The following is a 22853-nucleotide window of genomic DNA, read 5'->3' on the forward strand; positions in this document are numbered from 1 at the left end:
GCCGTAATGTGTAAAAGGGGCTCTACCTGGTGTAGTGGCGCTACTGTGCGGCTTAATTTAAATAATGGAAACTACTGTGCACCGTAATTTGAATTTTGTGGCCACACCCCTTCCCCATGAAGCCACGCCCCCTATATAGTTTTTGCGCGCGCATACGTCGCGCACTACCCCTATTTTACATGAAGGGGGTGGGGGCACCGATACTGTTTCTTGCACACAGCGCTAAAATGTCTAGTTACAGCACTGCATGTGCAGGATGGGATTTGCACATGTATGCGCAGGTCCAGTCACTGATTTTGCAACCTGAATCAGCCCCTATATGTTAACTTTTCACTTTCATTGTGCAAAAGTAGATAAATATGTTAAACTTTATAAATAGTAATACTGTAAAATAATTCTAACAATAAAGCACATATTTTATCTACTGGCCTGGGCCCTTCATCCCACCCCTACTCTCATGGACATTGTTGGTTGTGCTCTACACATTTTTCCTATTATTCCTATGCCTGTAGGGAATCCTAACTGTAATCAAGAGAAGTCAGGCCCCCTGAATAGCTTGATTTGCAGATACCTCATGACTGCTCTGTTACTTGGCATCAACGAAAGTGTTTATGGCAAACAAATACCCTGATCTTTGTTATTTGCAACCATCTTTTATATGGCACTGATATATAGATGGATACAGTGGCATCTCCAGGTATTCTGCAAAGCCACACCCCCTAGTGTACTATTTTGGTGTGCATTCTATACTGCCGGTGGCCACTCTGTACTGTTGGGTATTTCCCGCCTCCTCTGTGGCCTACCGCAGTGCCGACGGCTTACATTCTGCTGATGCCCGACTTCCGCTCCTGTCTTCTTTGGAGCCCTAGGGAGAAAGGGGACATGGCCAGCAGCAGGGTCGGACTGGCCCACAGGGCAACAGGGGAAACCACCGTTGGACCCTACTGCCTGTGGCACCTCCTCCTCCTCTAGGGATCAGGTTCCAGACTCTATCCAAGTGCACTTGAATTAAACATTATACTTATGTTACATTATACTTCACAAGAATATGGTTTATTATATAGTTACCAAGCTCTGTGGTGGCTGGCCACACCCCAGTGGAGCCTGGCCACAATCTTAAGCATGGGCCCCTACAACAGCATCCCCCCGGTGGGCCCTTCATGCCCCACTCCGTCACTGGCCAGCTTTGATTGCTTTTGGGGTTGTTCATGCCCCATTCTCATCATATTGGGGGCTTGCCAGCTCTCCGGCAACCCTAGCCTTTCCCTGGTCTCTCGGCTGCTCTGTGAACACAATCCAAGGGGATGACACATAAAAGAAGATCAGCTCTGCTATTTTTGTGTCACCCCATCAGATGGCATCTCCCAGTGCGGCCCTTTTACATTTAGGCGCTCATTTATCAATGAATGATACAACTCGCTGTGTGTGATAAAACTTGTTGCGTCTGATAAATGGTGCTGATTGACTGGAGCACCATTTAACATACGCAAACGCAACAAGTTTTATCATTCACTGCGAGTTTTATCACTCATTGATAAATTAGTACAATCAATACACTATGGGGGTCATTCCGAGTTGATCGCACCAAGCAACTTTTTGCTGCTGGTGCGATCAACTAATCTCCGCCTATGGGGGAGTGTATTTTAGCATAGCAGGGCTGCGAACGCTTGTGCAGCCCTGCTATGCTAAAAAAGTTTCATTCAAAACAAGACCAGCCCTGCAGCTACTTACCCAGTGCGACGGATCCAGCGATGAAGGTCTGTGACGTCAGACATCCACCCTCCGTTCTCCTGGACACGCCTGTGTTTCTCTTACCACTCCTCGAAAACGGCTAGAAACGGTGAGTATCCGCCCCAGAACGCCTCCCGCTTGTCCATCTTCTTGCGATCACCAATGTGACCACATTTGTCGTTGGCGGCGCCGTTGCCCAGTGACGATCGTCGCCAAGCAACGAAGCACGTGCGCAAAATGACCGCCGCGCATGCACATTTCTGACCCGTTCGCACCGCAGCGAGGAACCGCTGCGTGCGAACGGGTCGGAATGACCCCCTATAACCGAGTTTCCTGTGCATGCCTATTAGGCACAGTATAAATTATACTGCAGAGATATGTTAAGAACATGGTGTTAGTGGGAACAATTGTGGTGATTAGGGAGGTTATTCAGAGTTGTTGGCACAACCACAAAAGTTAGCAGTTGGGCAACACCATATTGCACTGCAGGTGGGGCAGATGTAATGTGCAGAGAGATTTAGATTTGGATGGGTTATATTGTTTCTGTGCATGATAAATAATGGCTGCTTTATTTTTAAACTGCAATCTAGATTTCAGTTTGAACACACCACAACCATACCCAAATCTAACTCTCTCTGCACATGTTACATCTGCCCCACCTGCAGTGCAACATGGTTTTGCCCAATTGCTAACTTTTTTGGTTTACTAACAATTCTGAATAACCCCTTAGGTGTGGTTGATTAAAATTATTGTGATTTTGTGTGGGTGCGTACAACTTTTGGATGAGATGTGCATGCAGGGCCGGTTCGAGGCATGTTCGACCAGTGTGGCTGAACAGGGGCACCACCCTTAGTGGGCGCGCCGATATTCCATCGCCAATTTCCCTCCTGAGGTCCCAAGGAGTCCGCTGCCCATGGACAGGCCCCACGAAATCCAGCCCCCCAAAAATCTGTTCTCACACTGTGCTAATTGGCCTGGAGCCGGTCCTGGGTGGATGGACGTAATGGTGGTGAGTAGGCGTTTGTGGGTACAACAGTTGTGATTGTGTGTGGATGGGTACATCAATGCTAATTAGGTGTGAGTATAACAATAGTGAGTAAGAGTGGATGAGGGGTACATTGGTGGAGAATACATGTGAGTGGCTACCACAGTGACAATTAGGTGGGCACAAAGATGGTCAGTAGGTGTGAGTGATTATAATAGTGTGATAAAGTGTGGGAGATTATAATGGTGGAGATTAGGTATGGGTAAGTATACAGGTGGTGGTTAGGTGTGTGTGATTATAATCATGGTGAATAGGTGTGGGTGAGTATAATGGTGGAGCTTAGATGTGGGTAATAGGCCCTACAGACATGCCGATATCACTGCACGATATGAACGATCTCGTTCATTAATGAACGAGATAACGTTCATATCGTGCATTGTGGAGTCACCAGCGATGAACGATGCGCGGGGCGCTGGTAACATGTCGGCTGTGCATGCAGGCCAATATGGACGAGATCGTCCATATTTGCCTGCACGTCTATGGAGCCGGGTGACGGGGGGAGTGAAGAAACTTCACTCCCCCCGTCACTGCCCCCCCGCCGCCGCATCGCCCGTCGGCCGTATCGGCCGTCGGGCACCTCGGCGGCACATCGCCTAATGTGTAGGGCCCTTAAGTACAAGGGTTATGATTAAGTGTGGGCGAGATTAAAGGTGGTCATTAGGTGTGGGTGAGTATAATCTCAATAACTAATTTTGTATTAGTCTATATTATATGATCTTAAAACTAAGAATAATCAAGAGATCCTGTGGAATAAAGCAAAGCAAATAAACAAATATTCTATTAATTGTAGATGAAAGGATGTAAACTGTTAGTACTGAAAGTGACTCTTTTGGTGACTAATGCTAATGTGCCCAGAAATAGTGCCAGTAAAGGGTTTATTTATTAAGCTGTAGATTGCCAAAATATGTTTGTTCTGTTTTGCTGCAGAAGTTTTGATTTTATTAAAGTTGCGCTTCAAGCTGAATGGCAAATTGGTGATTTTGACAAATTGCAGCTGCCAGTATCATTAATCTTATCCTTTTTTATGTAGTGTCAATATAACACATAGGGGGTAATTCCAGTTGATCACAGCAGCAAATTTGTTAGCAGTTGGGCAAAACCATGTGCACTGTAGGGGGGCAGATATAACGTGCAGAGAGAGTTAGATTTGGGTGTGGTGTGTTCAATCTGCAATCTAATTTGCAGTGTAAAAATAAAGCAGCCAGTATTTACCCTGCACAGAAACAAAATAACCCACCCAAATCTAACTCTCTCTGCACATGTTATATCTGCCCCCCTGCAGTGCACATGGTTTTGCCCAACTGCTAAAAATGTTCCTGCTGCGATCAACTTGGAATTACCCCCATAGCACAAATGTTTTACTCAGTCCATGCTCCAGTGGAGGTTACAGACTAAGGACCTCATTCAGTAAGGATTGCAATTTCTGCTAAAAAGCATTTGCTGCCCAAAAATAGAGAAAAAACGGCCATTGCAGAAATTGCAAATGCAATGAAATACGCGGGCTGATCGTAAAACAATGCGCAATTCCTGGAGCATTTTTCCTATCTGGGCCAGGCAAGGTCATTCACAATTCTTGCGACACAAGAGGCTGGAAGTGGTCATCGCTGACGTCGGAGGCCCTGCGTTTTTTCAGACACACCCAGAAAACGCAAGGTTTCCGCTCAGAAATGCTGTCTTCCTGTTAATCAAACAGCGACTACATTGCGATCATGATGTGAATGCAATTTCTGTCGTCATTTTTACTTGCGCGTGTGCAATGCGAACGCTGTGCATGCGCAGTCGTTCGATAATCGTCAGAATTGCGATTAGCAAATTTTGCAATCCTTACTGAATGAGGTCTTAATTTCATTACCAAGCAAACAGTAGGATTCATTCCGTAAAACGTATATTAATCTACAGAACCATGGGGCAGATGTATTAACCTGGAGAAGGCATAAGGAAGTGATAAACCAGTGATATGTGCAAGGTGATAAAGGCACCAGCCAATCAGCTCCAATATGTAAATTAACAGTTAGGAGCTGATTGGCTGCTGCCTTTATAACCTTGCACATATCACTGGTTTATCACTTCCTTATACCTTCTCTAGGTTAATACATCTGCCCCCATATTCTTTTGGTTCCAGTAGACTTTTACTTACAGCTGCCTATCTCTCTGGACTATGTAGAAGGTAACATAAAATTAATTTTCAAACGTGCTGCTATTTGTAAATATTGGTACATCTTACAATACGTTTACTGAATGAGATTGTTTTTTTTTTTTAATTCGAACACACTGTTCTTATTCTGCATGATTATAAAGAAAAATAAAACAGATTAGTCCATGGTGAAGGACGAAACGATTTATATATGATTATTAATTATATTGCATTAAATATCGTAAAGCATCATTGAAAATTTGAACGTAACAAGAACAGGTGTTGGCTACTGCAAGCACTTGGCCTTTTGCAGTCAGGCCTTATGATAAGAGGGCATACCTTTGACACAAGTAGAGGTAAGCTCTTCTCCGATCCCCCGTGCAGTCTGAAGCCCCAGGGACCCTCTCCGGACAAGGTGATGAGAATAAGGTCGTCGCTACCCATGCTTGTGTCCTGTGCTGCAGCTCTGACTATCTGTTCTCCATCATAGCTCCTTTCCCCATGAAGGCTACACAAGGAAACAGCAGGACCATAGATCCAGGCTGCTCTGAAGTCTTCTGGGAGCTTCACCACTTGTTACGATGAGTCAGTGATACTTTTGGGAACAGTCCACTGGTGTCCCCAGCACATGTCATGTCAATCTCGCTGTCCTCTCTCCTTGCTCTCCCTCCCTTATTTTACCCCTTCACTGAAAGCAGATCCCTCCTACCAGTCTATGGAGCGTTGTCACACAAACCTTAATTCAGTCTAATTATAGCCAGCTCTTTCTGAGCAGCCTTTCAGTAATAATACATTTTGACCCCTTCTGCACACACCTGTTCAAATTGTCTAAATACCAATACCAGGTGTAGATAAAACATAAGACCATTAAATTCATAAGGTAAATATAACTGACTGTGCATTTGGTCACAGTAAAAGATACAGCGTACACTACCAGACATTCCAACATTTGTTTTCAATTGTTTTCAGTTTCTAACCTGTACCCCTATCATGATTATTCAGAAGGTGACTGTTTCTGATCTTTTACAGGACCTTTTATTGCACAGTTACGTATGCACCAGTATTCCATGAGTGGGATGGATCTACCCTCAAGGACGCAAATAGTGATCTTTACCACTCAGCGCATGTGCATGTAAACATTTTTGTGTATGTACGATTGATTCTAAAGGCCCCCATCCACTAGTGCGATATAACCAATTTTCATCCGATTCCGAGCTTTCTGTTTGATGAATTGGATGAAAAGTGTCACATCACATGTCATTTTCCTCCGACTCCGATCTGAGATGCGTTCCCGTGCTCTTCGGTTTGGAGTCACAGATCGGCATGGCTGCCATGAATATTTATCGCAATCAGAGAAGGTGCACATCGGAATGCATTTGCACACAATCGGATGCGTTTCATCAGATGTAAAAAAAAAAAAAACAGTTGCAAATTGTAAATGTAGGACTCCTGGAAGGTCGGGGGATAATCGGATCCGACTTTCAGTTCAGATATGTCTCACTAGTGGACGGGGGCCTTAAGTCAGATGGATCTCTACCGGATCTCGCTTTTACGTGAAATGGGGATAATTTGCCTACTTTATGTGCCTCCTCTCCAGGAGAAGTCCAGAAAGGAGGCTGGCGGCTAAATGTAATAGCCTCTTAGTTCCGGAGGTGCAGGAATGTTGTGCAAATCTGCACACTTTTTTAAAGCACAAAATTCCTGCACCTCTGGAACTCATAGGCTATTACATTTAGCTGTGGGAGAGGGGTCTGGGCTCTTATGTCATTACGCGCCCCCCTCCCCACCACCAATTTTAACATTCCCACTGGCAGCCGCACCCCCCATAGGTTTCTATGGGGGGATGCAATGCTACCAGGTTAACCAAAATCCAGAATGCAAAGCATTACCGATATTGGACCCCGCAGCTACCGCCATCTTCAGATAGTGGTAGCCCATTATAGTTTATGGGCTACAGATCGGGGGTGTAGTTCCAGCAGGGTTCTCAGGAACCTAAATCCGGAAATGGAAATGTGTGGTCAGGTTGACTGCACATGCGCAGAAGCCCCCTCCCGCACTCAGCACATCACAGGGAAGCAGTGGTGTAACTCCCACATGCATGTACAGCAGCACCTGTGTGGTGGGGGATCCAAGTGACACCGCTGCTCTTCCAATGGAGCTCTGTGGTGCACCCACTGCTGTTGCAATTGTCTCTGTCCCAGGAGCCCTGCTAACACCTGCAATAGGAGATAGCACAGCTCCTGCAGGTACAGCTCAGCCTGCGCTGCAACAAGCAACAGTGCACCCACTGCTGCAGCTGGTTTCTGTATGCTGGCAGTGCTTTCACTCTAGTGGTAGCATGAGACGGAGTCTACAACCCACACAAGTGGCTCAGGTAGTGCAGCTCATCCAGGATGGCACATCAATGCGAGCTGTGGCAAGAAGGTTTGCTGTGTCTGCCAGCGTAGTGTCCAGTGCATGGAGGCGCTACCAGGAGACAGGCCAGTACATCAGGAGACGTGGAGGAGGCCATAGGAGGGCAACAACCCAGCAGCAGGACCGCTACCTCCGCCTTTGTGCAAGGAGGAACAGGAGGAGCACTGCCAGATCCCTGCAAAATGACCTCCAGCAAGCCACAAATGTGCATGTGTCTACTCAAACGATCAGAAACAGACTCCATGAGGGTGGTATGAGGGCCCGACGTCCACAGGTGGGGGTTGTGCTTCCAGCCCAACACCGTGCAGGATGTTTGGCATTTGCCAGAGAACACCAAGATTAGCAAATTCGCCACTGGCGCCCTGTGCTCTTCACAGATGAAAGCAGGTTCTCACTGAGCACATGTGACAGACGTGGCAGAGTCTGGAGATGCCAAGGAGAACGTTCTGCTACCTGCGACATCCTCCAGCATGACCGGTTTGGCAGTGGGTCAGTAATAGTGTGGGGTGGCATTTCTTTGGGGGGCTGCACAACCCTCCATGTGCTTGCCAGAGGTAGCCTGACTGCCATTAGGTACCGAGATGAGATCCTCAGACCCCTTGTGAGACCATATGCTGGTGCGGTTGGCCCTGGGTTCCTCATAATGCAAGACAATGCTAGACCTCATGTGGCTGGAGTGTGTCAGCAGTTTCTGCAAGACGAAGGCATTGATGCTATGGACTGGCCCGCCCGTTCCCCAGACCTGAATCCAATTGAGCACATCTGGGACATCATGTCTCGCTCCATCCACCAACGCCACGTTGCACCACAGACTGTCCAGGAGTTGGCAGATGCTTTAGTCCAGGTCTGGGAGGAGATCCCTCAGGAGACCATCCGCCACCTCATCAGGAGCATGCCCAGGCATTGTAGGGAGGTCATACAGGCACGTGGAGGCCACACACACTATTGAGCCTCATTTTGACTTGTTTTAAGGACATTACATCAAAGTTGGATCAGCCTGTAGTGTGTTTTTCCACTTTCATTTTGAGTGTGACTCCAAATCCAGACCTCCATGGGTTAATAAATTTGATTTCCATTGATAATTTTTGTGTGATTTTGTTGTCAGCACATTCAACTATGTGAAGAACAAAGGCCCTCATTCCGAGTTGTTCGCTCGTTGCCGAATTTCGCTATATTGCGATTAGCCGCTTACTGCGCATGCCCAATGTTCGCAGAGCGCATGCGCTTAGTTATTTTACTCAAAAGTTAGGTATTTTACTCACGGCATTACGAGGATTTTTCTTCGTTCTGGTGATCGGAGTGTGATTGACAGGAAGTGGGTGTTTCTGGGCGCAAACTGGCCGTTTTATGGGTGTGTGTGAAAAAACGCTGCCGTTTCTGGGAAAAACGCGGGAGTGGCTGGAGAAACGGGGGAGTGCCTGGGCGAACGCTGGGTGTGTTTGTGACGTCAAACCAGGAACGAAACTGACTGAACTGATCGCAGTGGCAGAGTAAGTGTCGAGCTACTCAGAAACTGCTAAGAAATTTCTATTCGCAATTTTGCGAATCTTTCGTTCGCAATTCTGCTAAGCTAAGATACACTCCCAGAGGGCGGCGGCTTAGCGTGTGCAATGCTGCTAAAAGCAGCTAGCGAGCGAACAACTCGGAATGAGGGCCAAAGTATTTAATAAGAATATTTCATTCATTCAGATCTAGGATGTGTTATTTTAGTGTTCCCTTTATTATTTTGAGCAGTGTATATATATATATATATATATATATATATATATACATACATATACACACACACACACACACACACACAAACACAGTATATTTGTTTTCACTTTTTTTTAGGGGGGGCACCAAACTCCAACCTGCCTCCAGTGACTGGGATGAACTTACACCCCTGCAGGGACAGGCTTCCTTTCCCTTCCTGTGCTGGATGATACAGTAATATCACGGCCAGCTCGCATTGCAAATGTGATCATTGATAAAAGGACCCTCAGTGAGAGACCTGGAAGCAGATGCAAAATGTTTGGCCCATTGCATGCATAAAACACTGAGACTAATGTGGTAGATATCAGAAGAGATCAGCACAGGGAGAAAGGGTTGCAGGGTAGCATAGACTTGCAGCAGAATCATTTTGATGGGAGTCCCAACATCACACAGCATGCTGGTACAACAGCTGACAAAAGGGAACAGTGACCTTGCTGTATTGAGGCAAGAACTTGGGGAGGTTATTCATAGAATCAATGGAGGCTTAGTAAGCCTAATGCTATATGCATCAGTTGTATGGCCTGTGTTTTCGAAGGGTCAAGCTTGGGATCTGAGCATGCAACCAACGTAGGAAACCCTAGTGACATGGAAGCAGCGCTTATTAAGGTGGAGTTTCATGCTAAGTGATCCTATTCTATGCAGGACCATGAGAAGGTGATCATGCTCTCCCATTGAGGAACTCCATAATAGGATGTGGTCCACACCACAATTATTTCACATGGAAAACCCTTAAACAAGTGCTCTATACAGGAAAATCTTACTGTCAATACAGATTCCATAAGGCATCCTGAGAAATGTATAGGTAACCAGTGGTGTCATGGAAGTAGTCATCACTGAAGGCTTTTGGTCCAGAGTGGTCTGCTAGGATCCCCATTTAGCATCTAAAGCTGTGACAACCATTGACATCACTGTCAATTATATAAAAGGTCAAAGGACCGGTGGTGGCATTGATTGTGGTCACACCTTGTGTTTTGATCACCATAAGCAATAAGATGTACAGACTTGGAGACATCAATCAAAACATTGGGTTGGTGCAGTAGAGGAGATCTCTGGACATGCTGCATGTGGCACCAGTACCTATTTTAATCTTGATATCGCTTTATATTTTTGTGCCCTGAGGTCCACACTTTCACAGTGGAAATCCTTGACCATGGATAAGCCTGACATCGACTTAATTTTGATTATTTTACAGAGGACTGTTTCATCACGGAACACGTGACTGTTTGTCATCCTGCACCACTTGCAAAATGGGTAAACTTGCCACATGCATTGCAGGCTTTACTATATGCAGGGCACTTCCAACCTTCAGGGTAACAGCCACTACAATTCACACAGTATTATTGTGGCTGTGCTTGATTTTGTTTGTTGCATACACTAGCTTCCTTCTTGCTGCACAGTTTGTTGGCCTGCTCGTGCAGACTGAATATGTTTATGGTGGTTTTTAAAGCCAGCTCCTTTACATGGAAGTGTGTGTGGTGTAACATATGCCATATACTATTCTGTCCCTTGTGAGTTCATCAGTTAGTGCACCATGGGGGTGATTCAGATGTGGATGGAGTTCCGTTGCCCAGCGCAAAGTACTGATTATTGATACTTTTAGCATGTGCAGGACCCATTTTGCTCATGCGCAAATGGGTCCTGCAACCATGGACTCAGATCGGTATCAGTGAGTGACAGTCTGATGCTGTTTGGGGGTGGCAATGGCCTTTGTTTCTCCTAATGGGAGTGTGTCACCGCTGTTGCAGGGGAGAGGAGGGAAGAGGACAGAATTTCTATTATTAGACGGAGATTCCCTGGCCTCTAAGGAACACCTTTGGCAGCCGGTTTACACAACCCCATGGGTCACGCAGCCAGGCGATAGTGCCGGGGAAGATTTGATATTGCATCATAGGATTCAGTTCGGATCAGTAATGCAGCTGTAGGCATGACGTCTCTTGCTGTATTACCATATTAGCGCTATTGCTGCTGCTTCTATGTAAGTAGCATTGAAAGATCCTCCAACCACATCTGAACGAGGGCCCATAATCTCATTTTTATGTTAGTAATTTCAGCCTTGCCACATTAGACTAGATGTATTCAGGAGACGTATCCTGCGCCGCTGTATTAAAAGAACTCCATGATGATATTTTTAACAGTGAAACAGATCTTAGCAAACTTTGTTATCAGTACCTGAGGTTCCTCTCTGTCCCACCCTCTCCAGACACAAAAGTATCAGCTTTATCCAACTCCTCTCCTGATTTAAACCCAATATCACCTTATCAAATTAAATCCATGTAGTCAGAGTGTTTGTATACAATGGAGATGCTGATGCTCAGGAACAAAACACTGACGGCCATAGGCTTAAGACAACATAATATGGCACCGCCATAAGTAAGGCTAAGACCGATGTCTTAAAGAGATAGGTTTTATAATTAGAACAGTGGATACTGGATAGGGTCTCTGCTAGGCTTTGAGATTACTACGATATTCACCAAGGTAGTAGATGAGTCAAAGGTGGCTGCCTCCAAAATGTTATTACAATCAGTCGTAAGATGAGGAGCACGTTTTTAGAGAATTTCTTGTAATACTGGGCTGAGAAGCCATCAGGACCTGGGACAGAAGAGGACTTTAGTGTTTTAATAGCCGTAAGCATTACTTCCCAAGATATGTCTGCATTAAAAAGAGTGAGTTGGGAGGCCAACAGATGGGGCAGATAAGTATTTGCTAGGTATGAACGCAGTCCATAGGGCTCAGTGAAGGAAGGAGGGGGAGCCGGACAAGATTCTATAGGGAATTGTAAAAGTCCAGAAATTCCTCCACCATGACCTTATGGCCTTGGGGTCATACAGTATGTGACAATACCATTTGATTGATATTGAACTTGTCAATCAAACCTAGGCGTCATGGGTGCCTAAGTTTATTGGCTAACACTTTGGCTATTATTATTATTATCATCTTCATCAAAAAAGCTTTGCTGCAGTTTCATTGTATTGAGAGCTGCTTTTCTATAAAGAATGATGTATAACTGGTCCTAAAGGGTCTCAATATGAGAAATAATGGATGCAGTGGGTGATTTTTTTTTGTGTTAGCCTAGGAGGGTTGATATTTGGGATTGTTACTAATTGTAGCTGAGAACAATGGGTTGGTATCGAAATACCGGCGGTCCGGATCCCGATGTTCCTGACAGCAGAACCCCAACGCTCAAAATGGCGACAGATCACGGGGAGTATTTTAACCCTACCACTAACTCTAACCCACGTCTCCAGCAGCCTCACCCTAACAGTCCCCCAAGTGCTTAACCCTAAAACAAACCCTAACCCTTGCCATCCATTGTCATTGTTAGCGTCTGGATTCTGGTATCAGGATTCTGACTGGAATAACATTGCCAAAAAGACTCACTTGAAGAGGAATCTGCATGACTCCGGGCATCAGTGGCTTACTGCTCTGTACCTGTTTCACTTGCAAGCGCCTCTGTGTTTCTTTACAATTGCTCATGTTAACCCTCAAGCACTCCTGTTAAGATGCAAGTGCTCTTGTTATCATCATACACTCCTGTTGTAAGTCCCACCCTCACTGCTGCTATTGCTTAGCAATCATTCCACACTACCATCCTGTGGCTCTTCCCCACAAGAACTCTGCATTGCCACCCTGCATCATTCCTCAGCAGTGCTCTGCTCCCATCTAGCACCTGTCCCAGTACTCCCATTATCATACAAGTCCACCTGCCAGCATACCATAGGTGTATGTGTTTTGTCTCTGTGTGCTGGTCATCCGGTAGCTGGGGATAGTGCTGAGTCTCATGTTCCATTTCCATACCTCCCAACATGACCATCTCCAGGAGGGACACAATGCTCTGCTCCTGGACTTTTCTCTTAATTTATGATGGCAGACACCTGTTTTGAACAGGTTAATGGATAAGAAAGGTGTTTCACTACAGGTAATGGCAAACATAAACTAAGGGGGAAGTCCAGAAGCAGAGCATTGTGTCACTCCTGGAGAGGGTCATGTTGGGAGGTATGCATTTCCAGTCCTGTGCTCTGAGGTGTGAGTACTGGGTCTGGGTATCTATATTGAATGCACAGCTCTGAGCTTCCCACCTGTAGTCTCAGCTCTGAGTTCTTGATTCCAGTATAATGAATGTGGGTTCTGAGTTTCTACTTGTCTGTTTCCCTGAGTTTCCAGTAGTGGGCACCAACCCCCAGCTTCTGGAGTTCATCACAATTAATTCCAGAATTTATTCCAGTGGATTCCAGTTCCTATTCCAGTCCAGTGTTTGGCCTCTAAATGCATATCTCCCAACATGACCCTTTCCAGGAGGGACAAAATGCTCTGCTCCTGGACTTCCTTCTTAATTTACGATTGCCATCACCTGTGGTGAAACATCTTTGGCATCAATTAACCTGTTCAAAACAGGCGCCGGCAATCCCAATTAAGAAGGAAGCCCAAGAACAGAGTATTCTGTCCCTCCAGGAATGGGTAATGTTGGGAGGTATGTAAATGTGTTCCCTATTCCCAGTGCTGTTCTGGTCCAGGTAAACATAGATGAGCAGAGATTTCATTAAAGCACCTAGTTTCAGCTATTCTCCTGCTCCAATCAGACCCAAGGGTCTCGATACAGATCGACAAATACAGATGACTGAAAATATCATTGCTCAGTGTAGACTAACTGATTAAACCATCTCTCTCCCCCATTATAATTTGCGATAGTTATATAACCTCTAGTGGAAAGAATTTGTGGTAATGCAAAAATATCTGGTATCCGCACCTTTCAGAGGTGGAAGCAGTTGCAGTTGTAACTGTGTGGGACATTCAGACCCCGTCGCTAATGCGGCTTGCAGCGCAGTTTGCCAGTGGAGGCAAATTGCGTATGTGCAGCGGCCATACTGCGGCTGTGTGGACTTACACATAGTGGCTACACCCTCCATGGATGCGACAGCAGTGTGATTGACAGCGGAGGGCATTTGCGGGGCGGCAACGTGGCGTTGGGTTGGCGGAGTGATCTGATGGGGGAGAGTTGGGACTGTTTTTGGGGCAGCTACATTACGTCACACACAGCCGATCCGGAAAAAAATGGCTGCCAGGGGTCAACCTTAGTTCCGATGTGTCTGCAATCACATCAAAATTTGCACCAGCTCTATGGCAGATGCCGTTTCCTCATCTGACTATGGTTAGCAAACCAAAGTACACTAATGGGTAAAACCATGTTGCACTGCAGGTGGGGCAGATGTAACATGTGCAGAGAGATTTACGCATGTTCCATAGGGATTTTCTGATATTTTCCTGTTGCAATAATCACTCAATTACGTGATCATCGGCTTTGCATGTGAATTGCATGCAAGTCAGTATGAGGCCCATTATGTGGCCTTGCAGTTTGCTCAGTGTGTACTTTGGGGTAGTCCTGGGACCAGAGGTGTAGCAAGGTGTCATGGTGCCTAGAGCAAGGTATGTTTCGGCGCCCCCCTGCCCTGTACTGAATTGGGGGTGCGGCCACCTTGGCCGGTTCTAGATCTTGTGGCACCCAGAGTGAATGTTTCCTTTGGCGCCCCCCCCCCCCTCCCCCCTCCACTTATACACCCCTAGGTGAAACATAGTGCGCACCGAAGGCACGCAGAAAAAAAAGGAGCGTGGCTTCATAGGGAAGGGGCATGGCCACAGTTATGCCCCCTGTAGTTATGGACCCAGTAGTTGTGCCCCCTGTAGCTGTGCCAGCTGTAGATTTGCCCCCTGTAGTTGTGCCCTCAGTAGATTTGGCCCCTGTAGTTGTGCCCCCTGTAGCTGTGCCCCTGTAGATTTGTTCTTAGTAGGTGTGCCCCTGTAGCTGTGCCCCCTGTAGCTGTACCCTCAGTAGATTTGCCCCCAGTAGTTGTGCCCCCTGTAGATTTGCCCACAGTAGTAGTACCCCCTGTAGCTGTGCCCCCTGTAGATTTGCCCCCAGTAGTTGTGCCCCATGTAGATTTGTCCACAGTAGTAGTACCCCCTGTAGCTGTGCCCCAGTAGTTGTGCCCCCTGGTTTGTGCCCCCTGGTGGCGCCGCTTACACACACCAAAGAAAAACAACAACAAAACAATACTCACCTGCCCCGCTCCTGCTTGCCGTTGCTGCTGCTCCGTCTCCGCAGTCCTGTGGAGTCTGGCCGCGGCGCGTCTCCACCCGTCTGGCATCTGACGTCAGACGCCCGTGCTTCACAGAGCGCGGAGGGGTGGAGGGAGGAAGGTAGAGAGCTGACGCTGCTCAGGCTCGCAGCTGTCAGTGACTGACAGCTGCGAACTTCGTGCGGACAGGCGGAGGTTCCGGCGGAGTCGAGCTGCGGCGTCCTGTACTGCCTTGGGCGCCTGGAGCTCGAGCTCCACCAGAACCGCCCTCCCTACGCCCCTGCCTGGGACTAACAGGATCTGACCACTGATTGAAATGGATGCCCTAGGATTGTCTTCGTTCCTCCTCTGACTCCATTGAATGTCTCACCCTAAACCTGCTACTAGTCACCCAATCATAGGCCATTGCTTGACAATTTGGGACAATGCAAATTAAAAATACTTTTTATCTCCCCATCATCCAATTTTTCATAACCCAGTCTTTCTCCTGGGTAGGCCCATGGGCTCCTTCATTCCGTGGAATATGTGTGGTATTAGATATTTAAATGATCACATGGGGTGACTCTTTTCCCTGTTCTCTGACATTCAATCCAAATTTGCTATACCTTATGAAATCTTCTACCAGCCCCTTCAACTCACTTTCACACCATTGTTAACACCTTACCCAAAGACCTCTTTCAACTATAGAAGCACTCTGCTTCAGACACTTCTCCACAAAAGGCCTAATGTCTGTCACAGAATGAGAGAGTCTGTAATCCGTTTCGGGACCCTTGGCCTCTGCTGGCATAGGCGTATGAGTGATGTGAGGATGATGTTACATAAGCTTGATCATGGAGTGATAGTATAAGGCAAATATGATCAGAGGTTGACAACTCCAGAATCCAAAAACCCATCAGGGTACCTGACCTATACTCCTTCTCCTAGCATACTGGTAATGAGCAAAGGAAAGGAGTTAGAGGGCCAGATGTAACAGGATGCAATTTTTTATCAGGTGTCCTAAAAATTGCATCAAATCGCATGTTTGAAACTTGTGATTTTTAGCTAAAAATCGCAAATGTAATAGGGTGCAATTTTTAGGGTTAAAACAGAAATCGCGATTTTTAAAATTTTTTAGTAAACATGCGGTTTTTAGTAATAAAAACTAGGGATGAGTGGGTTCGGTCCCCTGAAAACCGAAACCCCCCGAACTTTGAGATCCGAGCCTGGATCCGAGTCAGGCTCGTTTTTTTGCACCTAACTCGGATCCGAAAACAAGGCAAAACGTCATTATCCCGCTGTCAGATCTCGCGGGTTTTGGATTCTACATATAGTCCCGGTGATCGGCGCCATCTTCACTCCGGACTTGGAAAGTGCACAGTAAGGACGTATTCCTTCTGTGCTGTTTTCTGTGCTGTATCCTGTTCTGTAATCGGATAGGCAGGTTAGGGGAGGGGGGCAGGAGAGAGCAGAGGGGTTGCAGCAGGAGAGTTGAGTTAACCTGGGGTACTGCTTATGTAGGTGTGCTGTGACTGTCACTCTGTTAGGGCTCTGCATATTAGACAGTGCATTGCATATAGCGTACTGTGGCTGTGTATAGGACCAGGTGTTGTTCTCTGTCTATAAGGGGCTGTGTACTGCCGTACACTACTGTTATATATCCTCTGTATGTGATCCAAAGCAAACAAAATATAAATCGATTGGTGCGTCACTCTGACTACTAATACTGCGGCTGCTGTACACTACTGCTATATATCCTCTGTGTGTGATCCAGAGCAAAAAATATATTTCTATTGGTGCATCACTCAGGGATGACTACCAGTACTGCCGTACACTTCTGCTATATATCTGTGTGTGATCCAAAGCAAAAAATATATTTCTATTGGTGCGTCACTCTGACTACTAGTACAGTGGCTGCTGTACACTACTGCTATATATCCTCTGTGTGTGATTTAAAGCAATAAAATATTTCTATTGGTGCGTCACTCTGACTACTAATACAGTGGCTGCCATACACTACTGCTATATATCCTGTGTGTGCGATCCAGAGCAAAAAATATATTTCTGTTGGTGCGTCACTCAGTGACGACTACCAGTACTGCCGTACACTGCTGCTATATATCTGTGTGTGACCCAAAGCCAAAAATATATTTCTATTGGTGCGTCACTCAGTGACGACTAGTACTGCGGCTGCCGTACACTACTGCTATATATCTGTCTGTGATCTAAAGCCACATGGATCCCCTTTCCCCGAATGGCGGAACCCCTAGTGACTTCTGTCAGTTGGGGACCCGTCAGCCAATCAGGGAGCACCACGTCATATCACTCTCCTGGTTGGCTGTCCGCTTCTGGCCTGTCCATCAGACGGAGCGCATAGGCTATAATGGAGGATCGTGAACCCTAGTATAGTCTATGGTGGGAACTTTGCGGTCTACGGTAGACCGCAGGGTTAATTGAGGTCACTCTTGTGCAAAATATCAGTGAGAGATCAGGGGACATGTACTAAGCAGCAATAAAAGTGGAGAAGTGAGTCAGTAGAGAAGTTGCCCATGGCAACCAATCAGCAGCTCTGTATACTTTTATAGTATGCAAATTATAAATGTTACGTCAATGTTCACTTCTATGCTTTTATCACTGTTTAGTACATATCCCCGTAAGCCTTTTGGGTGTATTCAATAGCTGTCGGAAGCTGCCGTCTTGTCGGAAAGACAGCAGCTTCCGACAGATTTCGGTCGGAAGGGGTTCCGTCCTATTCAATATTTGTGTTTTTTTCCGAAAAGTCTGGAATTCCCGGCTTGTCAGAAAACATGTGGATCGGTGGAATAGGCGCCAATCCACGTGCTTCTGTCGGAAACGGGGCCAAATCCGACAGGTTTTGGCCCCGTTTCCGACAATCTCAACCCGACTTTAAAAAAAGTCGGACTGAGGTGAGGTGACGGGGAGCGGTGCGGCGGAATATGTAGAGCGGTGTGGCGGGCTAGGAGAAGCAGGGCATGCAGGTACCTGCCGGCGCTCCCCCTGCAGCACTCCCTGGCCGGCACTGGGATACACGGCTGAGTGCCGTGATGTGCGGCTCCCTCCAGCAGCTCCCTGTGAGCTCACACACAGGGAGCTGCTGACAGCAGCTGCACGGACGCCGGCCAAATCCGACAGTCGGATTTGGCCACTGTATTGAACAGGGCTTGTTCGGATCCATTCCGACAAATGTATGATGGAATGGATCCGACTCTTATTGAATATACCCTTTTGTCTCATAGGTTTTGTTTCCCTCTGTTGGGGCTCTATTTACTAAGCCCTGGATGGAGATAAAGTGACAGAGATAAAGTATCAACCTATCAGCTCCTAACTGTCATTTTTCAAACACAGCCTGTGACATGGCAGATAGGAGCTGATTGGCAGGTACTTTACATCCGTTTACTTTATCTCCATCCAAGGCTTAGTAAACAGACCCCTTAATCTGTTGAAAAAACAATTTTATCCTGACAAAATTGTTTGTCCAACAGATTAATAGAGGGCAACAAAACCCATGAGAAAAGGGGTTAATCTCTCACTGATATTTGCACTACAAGACGAATATTACATCCACATTGTATACTCATATAGAGCTGAAACAGAACATTAGTTGAAATTACACACCCAGAATTTTAACGAAATGTATTTTATCATATCTATATTTAAGAAAACAAGGAATTTTCTTTTTTTTTTTTTGTTTGGCCTGACCAAACAAATCTGGTGTCTGTGTATACGTCAGTTTGGAGCATATAAGCTATATAAAAAATACAAAGAATATATTCCAAATATCTTCTTATTCTAATCATTTTTATAGTCAAATCTCTGGAGTAAAAGTCTATGGCAAGGGAGGCACTGCCAAGGGCGTAGCTACAGTAGGTGCAGGGAGTGCGTCTGCTATGGGGCCCTGGCTGCCTCCGGGGCCCTGCCCTCTCCCTGCACCTATTTGTGCTGCTAACTGCTTTTTATTTTTCTGCTGTCCTGGCCGCTCCGTCTCTCCTCACAGTCACTGATGCTGGGAGGAGGCGCAGTTGTGCCTACAGGGGTATCCCCGGACTACAGCCCTGCCTCCTCCATGTTTCAGTCAGTGAGGAGAGAGAGACAGAACTAGGCTGGGAGATCCTGTAGTGCAGCCAACGCAGGGTTTTGAAGGTGAGCGCCCGCACGCCGTCTCCACCCACTCTCTGTCTATCTGGGGAAAGGGGTTGAAGGGCTGAGCCCTAAGTAGTCTAGCCAGGGAGGGGGGGCGCTGGCAGGCCCGTGGACATTGTGCTATGGGGCCCCCAAAGGTGTAGCTACGCCTCTGGGCACTGCCTATCCTTTCTGCACCTCTATGATCAAATCTAACCAAATTTCCTGGAGTTTATACTGTTGCACCTGTGTACAATGCCCACATGAACCCTTTGGCTCATATATTGTGTGTGAATCTGGCTCTGGTACTAGCCAGTGACTCTTCAGCTACTTACCTCACCATACACCCCTGCATCTTCCCTCCTCCGAGACTTTCTAGAGAGTGGGCATGCTCAGCATCAAAGGGTAAGTTTAAAAAAAATATATATATATATTAGGGGCACATTATATCATAAACCATCAGGATTAGGGACACTATATTATTCTTAAAATATACCGTATGCCAATCACCATTCACTCAATCCTACATGTCAGTCAAGCATGTGGCTGATCTAGCCTAAACACTAGATCAGCCACATTCACAAAGGCTAAGTGGCAGAGTAATTTGCATATATGAAAATTATATTGCCCCTTATTAATTACAACTGTAAATTATTCAATGTTTGCACCAACCACCCACCTAGATGACATACAGTACCAAATGAACATTGACCAGAATACAGCAGGTATACAGATGCTGTATATACAGGGGCGGAAAGGCCATAGGGCTCACCAAAAAGGTTTCTGGTAGGCAGACGTGTCTATGGGGCCTCTTTAATGTGTTGTCATGTGGCCCGATCCCCCACATGACAGACAGCCCTCCGCACTCAGTACATTGCATTGTCCCCATTCATTCTGTAATTCCATATCTGTAGTACAGCAACTCTGCCATCCAGTGATGCTGCCATGGCTACACGGTATGTTATACCTCTTGTGCTGCCCACGGGCCTAATTGAGACTGGATCGCTGCAGAGGCAGCGATCGCAGTCTGATGGAGCGCGAGCCCAGTGAGATGCTAAAAGCCTTTCTGGGCTGCGATCACCTCTGCCTGATTGACAGGCAAAGGCAGTCGTAGGGCGGGAGGGGGCTTGCCAACAGTGTTGGAACGCCGTTGGCAGGGCGCTAGTGCGGACAACGGAGTCGTGTCTGGACCATTGCGGGGGTGGGCAGCAGCGGCTGCGTGACGTCACACGCAGCCGCTGAGGCCCGGTACGCAGCTAGTAGTGGCCTGCCAGCGCTCAGGAGCTGCGCTGGCAGGTAGCTACTCAGCGGGTGCAAAAGCATCGCCGCTGTGTGATGCTTTTGCAACCTTTTGGGGGGGCTGGGTAGAAGGGGTTAGGGCCAGACATGCGGGGCGGACTAGCCCATGTCTGAGAAACTGATCATAGATGTGCTAAATTTAGCACATCTACGATCAGATATGAATGACACCCCCATGTCGGGACACAAAATTTGACAGGGCCACTTTTAGAGGCAGCTGTATTAAGTCTAGAGAAGAGATAAAGCAGTGAGGTGATAATACAACAGCCCATAGGCACCGATTCCGTGGGTGCTTCCGGGCCCGAGCATCCACGGAAAATTATGAGCACCCACGGGACCAGTAAGGCGCCGCATATGGAGGGCACTCCGGCACGTACTGCGATTTTCACTGACTTCACTGAGTCTGTCATTGACAATGACAGTCAGTGCTGTGCTGCGGACGCATCACGCGCCCTTACTCCCCCCTCACCTCCCGTGTAGTGCCGCTTGATGATCGTGCATTACTTATGCACAACCTGGGCTGGGGCAGGACGCCATTGCTGCATGGAGCCGGCCCGGGATCAGACTCAGCGGCCAGCGGGGAGAAACTGTCCAACTGAGCTGGAGGGTGAGTAATGGCATCTTCATGGGAGCACACTGTGTACCTACCCCATAGAGGTTCAGATAGGTAGTTTAACTTTGTAGAGCAGAGCAGATAATGGTGACAGTGGGATGGGGGGACAGATGATGACACTGGGATGTGGAGCAGAGAATGGTGACACTGGGGTGGGGGCAGGGGCGGATCCAGAAGAAAATGAAAGGGGGGCACCATGATAGGGGAACGGTAATAGTTTGCATTGGTCTTTTTATAGGTTTACGTCAACATGCATTACTTCTTAATATTCATGTTGGAAATGATAAATAGATTGTGGCCTAAACTTAACAATGTAGCTCACCTTTTTGTAGAAATATGTGGTTTCTAACGTTCCCTACTCAGTTGAAAAATGTTTCTGGGAATTGTTGGACTCTGAGCCATAATTAATGTGCTAACACGAAGAACTCTAACAAATACAAATTACTACATTTACATATTGTGTATGAAGCTTACTTTTGTAAAACACACACAATACAATAAATGTGTTGAGCAATACACTCATACATTGTTCAAGGCAGTCAGTGGTCTGCCCAAAACTTTAACAAATATAGTGCAAATAATTGAAAATTAAAAATATGGTTGAAAATGTCTTAAGGTGGCCTATGTTTAGAACTGGTGATGTTGGGCATGCAAAACAATTGGATTAGACTTAACATTTATGTAGCTGTTTCGAGCACAAAAAAAAAAAAAAAATTGGTTGCTATGGCCAACATCACATCTGAAAATTAAAACAAATGACTAACGTTACCCCCATGTGCTTGCTGTTGGTGATTATTACAAGGATGACTGTTTATTTGTAACACATTTTTTTGGCTGTGCACAAACAGAGGGGCAGATGTATTAACCTGGAGAAGGCATAAGGAAGTGATACACCAGTGATATGTGCAAGGTGATAAAGGCACAAGCCAAACAGCTCCAATATGTAAATTAACAGTTAGGATCTGTTTGGCTGCTGCCTTTATCACCTTGCACATATCACTGGTTTATCACTTCCTTATGCCTTCTCCAGGTTAATACATCTACCCCAACGTTTTTTAACTTACTTACAATTAACTGTTATGTTTACTCACCAGACAGCTGAGGGGATTGTGGATCCTCGCTTTGTGGACTGGCCAAAATGGCTTGTGGTGGCAGGGATGACACTGTAGAGATGCGCCGTTGTGGTGGTGAGGATGCGGGTGGATATTCAGCCTCAAGCTGGCGTCTCTTGGTAGGCATCTTATGGAGACTATCCGAGCCCTGTGATGGTCGTCTTAGTGGAGGGGTGTTTGATGAAGAAGGACCTATGTGATAAGATAAACATTAACATTCTGCTTTTCTATGTGTTTGCAGAATATGTGTATACACTAAATTCTTACCTGCATCGCCAGCATCTGCATCTCTTGGCAGTGTGGGTTGTGGCCTGGCTGTGCTGCGTCTCTTTCGTACTGTAGAAATATGAAGATTGTCCTTATGAACATTCTATTATGTTTATATGTTTATGCAAAATCCTTATTGTGATGTAAACATATGAGGAACCTGATGAGAAGTGAACCAAACTATGCTTATGCTTTTCTGCCTGACTTCATTGGGTGTGTATACATAGGCGTGCGCAGCACATTTTATTAGGGGGTGCACCGTCGTAGGGGTGTGTCTAGCACCACCTTTTGG

At 46.5% G+C, this 22853-nt stretch overlaps 2 protein-coding genes and 1 long non-coding RNA gene across 4 annotated transcripts in view; 1 reads left to right on the forward strand and 2 right to left on the reverse strand.

Annotated features, from left to right (window-relative positions):
* SYNPO2L (synaptopodin 2 like) overlaps window positions 1–5530 on the reverse strand; it is a 206929-nt gene extending 201399 nt beyond the window's left edge. Inside the window, exon 1 of one of the 2 annotated variants that reach the window (XM_063961341.1) lies at window positions 5250–5530. In XM_063961341.1, coding sequence (XP_063817411.1) covers window positions 5250–5354 — 105 coding nt within the window. In that variant the 5' untranslated portion in view covers window positions 5355–5530. The remainder of the gene's footprint in view (window positions 1–5249) is intronic. The other variant, XM_063961342.1, reaches the window with a different exon arrangement.
* SEC24C (SEC24 homolog C, COPII coat complex component) overlaps window positions 1–22853 on the forward strand; it is a 275660-nt gene that overhangs the window by 30543 nt on the left and 222264 nt on the right. The window lies entirely within an intron of this gene.
* Window positions 22352–22853, reverse strand: part of LOC135056335 (uncharacterized) — a 107398-nt gene continuing 106896 nt past the window's right edge. Inside the window, exons 2-3 of the long non-coding RNA XR_010243950.1 lie at window positions 22562–22630; window positions 22352–22486 (exon numbers count right to left, since the gene is read on the reverse strand). This is a non-coding gene — a long non-coding RNA (uncharacterized LOC135056335). The remainder of the gene's footprint in view (window positions 22487–22561; window positions 22631–22853) is intronic.

The sequence above is a fragment of the Pseudophryne corroboree genome, chromosome 3 (assembly GCF_028390025.1).
Source record: "Pseudophryne corroboree isolate aPseCor3 chromosome 3, aPseCor3.hap2, whole genome shotgun sequence".
Classification (NCBI taxonomy): domain Eukaryota; kingdom Metazoa; phylum Chordata; class Amphibia; order Anura; family Myobatrachidae; genus Pseudophryne; species Pseudophryne corroboree.